Here is a 4636-nt window from a genome sequence, read left to right on the forward strand (position 1 = left end):
CCCCCGATGCCCCCCCTCCCAGGGGATTTAGCCCCCCAGCCTAGAAGGAGCCGGCAGGGCAGGGCTGGCGTGGCAAAGGGGGGCAGGCATGATGGCTGAGGAGCACTGCCAGGCTGGGGGCCCGCCAGGCACAAAAAGCAAACGGGAGGACCTTGCCTAGGGTGCCCCAGGAAGAGTTTGAACCCCTGCTCTGGGCACAGCCTCCATGTAAGGGGCAGATGCCTGGGGGGGCTGCAGCTCCTTGGAGGAACTCTGTGTCCAGTGCCAAGGGGCTAAGCTGTGGTGCCTGATGTGGCGCGAGGTAGGCAGGGGGTGGATCCTGCAACCCCCTCCCTTGACATTCCACACTTCCTCCTGGCCAGGGTACAAAAGGAGAAGCAGGCAGGAGCAGCGTGTGCACAGGCACACGCCAGCATCCACTCTCAGCACCCAGTGAGCGCCTCGGGGCACCACACAGCTCCCCAGCCACAGGTAAGGGGGTCTACTTCCCTGGGGGAAACTGAGGCACAGGCAGGGTGGGCGGGCAGCAAAACAGGAAGGCAGCTCGTCCAAGGCCACCCAAGGTCACTGGGGTGGGAGTCCAGATGTCCATAAGACATCTCATCCAGAGTCCCATGTCCTGCCCTGCCCGCTGTGCCACCTTGCTGCAGTGGGTAGCACGGGACACTCACATATGCTTGGGCGCTCTTGTGCACACACACTTCTGTGAGTGTACACACATCCTGCTGTGCACACCCTTGTGCACACACATGTGCTCCCCAGCCCTGTCCCCAGTCACCACCCGTGGTGTCAAGCCCAGAACCTGGCACCTCCAAGGGCACTGTTTCTTGACTTGCCCCCAGGATGCTTCCTGCCAGCCCTCAAAACAACCCCACTGAACTGTGCCCCCCAGCCCCCCTCCTTATGCCCACAACACCCACAAACCCCATGTCAGCCCCCCAGGCAGCACGCTGTGCTAATGGGGCTCTGCCTGCGGGAGAGCTCGGTTTGGTGGGGCTGCATGTCAGGAGCTGGGTGCCTCCCCTTCCCTACCCCACCAAGAGCCCCCTGTGTTGTTCATAGCGTGAGCGAGGGAAGCGAGAGCAGAAGCAAACGTAGTACTTCCCCCACTCCATACCCACATCCTGAATCCCTGGGGACAGGGACAAGGACAGGGACACACTGGGGTGGGGGAGCTCAGCCTCAGCAACCCTCCAAGGAATGGGGCAGAGGCTGGGCACAGCATGCGAGCAGAGTCTAGGGGCATTTTGGGACAGGGTACATGGACAGCTAAGGGGATATGGGAGACAGCACCTTAGCCTACCCCGTGTAGTGGGGGGACATGGGCAGGACAGGGGGGTGCCTGAGCCTACCCCTTCTTACCTTAATAGCAGGCAGCTCTGGGGAAGCCGGAGGGGCAGACCCTCTTCTTGGGGTAGAGAGTTTGGGGGTGCCAGGTGAGTACCAGCCTATCACCTCTCATTTCTTCCCTTGCCTTTGCAGACCCGCAGGGGACAGCCATGGCAGGGGACGGGGAGCTCAGCCGCATCATCAAGGACCTGCAGAGTAAGTGTGCCAGCTTGTCCTCTGCCAGCGTGTCTCGTGCATAGCAAGTCTTGTCCTGGCCGTGCTGGGTCCCTCCCTGCACCCAGACTGGGGGTCACTGCCATGGGTGCCATGCTCCCCCCAGAGCATCCCAGAGCCAGCCCTGCCATGTCTGCCTGCTCCTGTCCTCACTGCCAGCTCCAGGGAACTGGCAGTGCCTGGCGGGTACCTGTGCCCTTGCTCCCTCTGCTCCCCCACTTCATGCCAGGGCAAGTTCCTCTTTCACCAGTCGGCAGAAATCCCCAGGACCAGAAGCTAGGAAGCAGCGGGGAGGGGAGGTGGGATGGGGCAGAGTGCCCACAGTGCCAGCTCAGCCCTGCCATCCCACAGAGACCGTGGCTGAGCTGAACCACAGCTCCCAGGCCAGGGCAAGTTCCTCTTTCACCAGTCGGCAGAAATCCCCAGGACCAGAAGCTAGGAAGCAGCGGGGAGGGGAGGTGGGATGGGGCAGAGTGCCCACAGTGCCAGCTCAGCCCTGCCATCCCACAGAGACCGTGGCTGAGCTGAACCACAGCTACCGGGAGCAGAAGCTGCCAGTGACAGATGGGAGCCGGGAGCTGCACAGCCTCTGTGCCCAGCTGGAGTTCCTCCTCCAGGTACCATCACTCCTCCATCCCCACCACTCCCTGCCTCAGTTTCACCTGAAGCACAGGTGAGAGCAGAAGGGACCCCATGCTGGCCATGTTGGGGGTTAGGATGGCACCAGCTGGTGCTGTTTGTGCCTGGGCATCCCCAGCCACACAGGCGCCTGGACCAAGCTCACCCACACCTGCATGTGTAATTGCACATGCAGCAAAAGGGAAACTGAGGCACAGAGCCAGCTAAAAGGGGACAGCCAGGGGACACTCGGACACTGGGGTGAGGGGACAGGGACCCCTCGCCATAAACGAGCAAGCCCAAGCCTATGTCTCTGCCAGTTTGACCTCAAGGAGAAGAGGAGCTTCTTCGGGCAGCGCAAGGACTATTGGGACTTCCTGTGCCAGGGCCTGGCGCGGCGCCGGCAGGAGCACGAGGGCGTTCGCTTTGTCACCTCCCTCGACAAGGTGGGCACAGACTGTCAGGGTGCCTGGGGGCTCGTGCATGCACACATGCACACACTTCTGCTTGTTTGTGAGTGCAAGCACACTCGTGCACGGGCAGGCATTCACCCTGGCACTGAGGATTTGCCTGCTGGCACTTTCTCCCCTCTGGGATCCCTGCTGCCCCACAGACCTGGCCCTAAGGACTCCCCTCCCTTCTACATGGGCTGAGGGGGAGGTGTGTTGGGAGCAGGCTGGTGTGGCAGGGCTGGATAACCCCCTCTCCCCCCAGCTGAAGACCTCCGTGGGCAGGGGCCGAGCCTTCCTGCGGTACTGCCTGGTGCACCAGCAGCTGGCAGAGTCCCTGCAGCTCTGCCTCCTTGACCCTGAGAGCCTTCGGTGAGAGCAGGGACACGGGGATGGGATGCTGGGAGCGGGGAGGGGCACAGCCAGCCTGGGCAGCACCCTGCAGCACACGGTGAGTAAGGGTGCTACAGGCATGGGTGCCCACCCGGAGCACAGAGGAGTGTGTGAGCCCATTTTGTGGTTGCAGCGAGTGGTACTACGCCCGCAGCCCCTTTCTGAACCCTCAGAGCCGGACAGAGATCCTGGGCAGCCTCTACGAGCTGGACAGCATCACCTTCCACCTGGCCCTGTACAGGCCTGACCTGGACATTGCCTGGCCCATGTTCTCAGAGTGAGCCTGGGGATACAGGTGGCACTGGGGTCACTGGGGGCATGAGGGATGCTGAGGACACCAGGGGCACCCAGGGTACTGGGGGCCCAGCATTGCAGAGCAGCAGACGGGCTTTCCTCTGCTGCCCCAGACTCCAAGTGGCACCCCAGCTGTGCCAGCCCTCACGCGTGGCCACAATCTGACAGAGACACTATGCCAATGCCCACAAACATGCCACACGCGTGTGCTAAGCACATGCCTAGGCACAGGTCTGCTGCAACATCGTGACACATCTGAGACACGGGGACACACAGGCACACCCTTGCCACCAGAAACGCTTGCAGGGGGGCACTTACAGACAGAACATCTCTGGCATTCTCACACCTGCTTGCTCTGCTGCTCGCACACTCGTGTGCACACTGCCACAAGCACACACACAGACCCAAATTCCCCCCTGTCACCACCATAAGTGTTTGGGTGAGATCTGCTCTACGGACGTTCAGGCTAATGGCACTAACCTCCCTGGTCCCCTGTCACCTGGTGCTCCCTGGTGTCACAAGTCCTGCTGCCCTCTCCATCCATGGAACAGGCTGCCCAGGGAGGTGGTGGGGGCACTGTCCTTGGAGGTGTTAAAAAAATGGGTGGATGTGGTGTTTCAAGAGAGGGTGTAGTGGTTAGGGGTTGTAGGAGATGGCTGGGCTTGATGATGTTGAAGGTCTTTATTAACCTTGATGATTCTATGATCCGCAAAGGCTGACCTGTGCCAAGGGAGCCCTGGGGGAGGGTGGCAGTGCCTGGCTCACTATGGGAGTGACCTGCTGGCCCTGAGTTCCATGTCTCCTCTAGAACACTGGTACGGCCCACCCCAGTGGCCAGGAGCAGCCCAGCAAAGGTAGCCCTGCAGACAGGCAATACCGGCATCGGGGAGCATGAATGGCCTGATGGCATCATCCATCCCACCACAGCATCCCACAAGGTGCCAGCTTGCCCACGCTCACCTGCCTTGGCTGCCCCACGGGTGGGGGATTTAAAGGTGGAGGATGTGGAGGTGAAGAAGGACATGGAAGAGGATGAAGAGGAGGTGGAGGAGGATGAGGCTGATGAGGAAGAGGAGGATTCAGAGGTAGATTTGAAGGAGGATGTGGAGCTGGAGAAGTACATGGAAGAGGAGGATGAAGAGGAGCTAGAGAAGGATGAGAAGGAGACGAAGGATGTGGATCTGGAGGAGCTGGAGGTTGCACATGGTGCTGGCAAGACACCCCAGCCAGATGGTGATGGGAAGCCTGGCACGTTCCTGCTGCCTGGCACACGGTGCACGTCAGGCTCCTCGCTGCCGGCGCCTGGGCAGCTGGACTGG

At 61.2% G+C, this 4636-nt stretch overlaps 1 protein-coding gene across 1 annotated transcript in view; it reads left to right on the top strand.

Moving 5' to 3' along the window:
• The first annotated feature begins 2127 nt into the window (after positions 1-2127).
• RUFY4 (RUN and FYVE domain containing 4) overlaps positions 2128-4636 on the top strand; it is a 7638-nt gene continuing 5129 nt past the window's right edge. Inside the window, 5 exon segments of the mRNA XM_009996243.1 lie at positions 2128-2180; positions 2502-2627; positions 2916-3002; positions 3157-3300; positions 4126-4596. Coding sequence (XP_009994545.1) covers positions 2128-2180; positions 2502-2627; positions 2916-3002; positions 3157-3300; positions 4126-4596 — 881 coding nt within the window.

Source organism: Chaetura pelagica, unplaced genomic scaffold (genome assembly GCF_000747805.2).
Source record: "Chaetura pelagica isolate M959 unplaced genomic scaffold, ChaPel_1.0 scaffold3, whole genome shotgun sequence".
In the NCBI taxonomy this organism is placed as follows: domain Eukaryota; kingdom Metazoa; phylum Chordata; class Aves; order Apodiformes; family Apodidae; genus Chaetura; species Chaetura pelagica.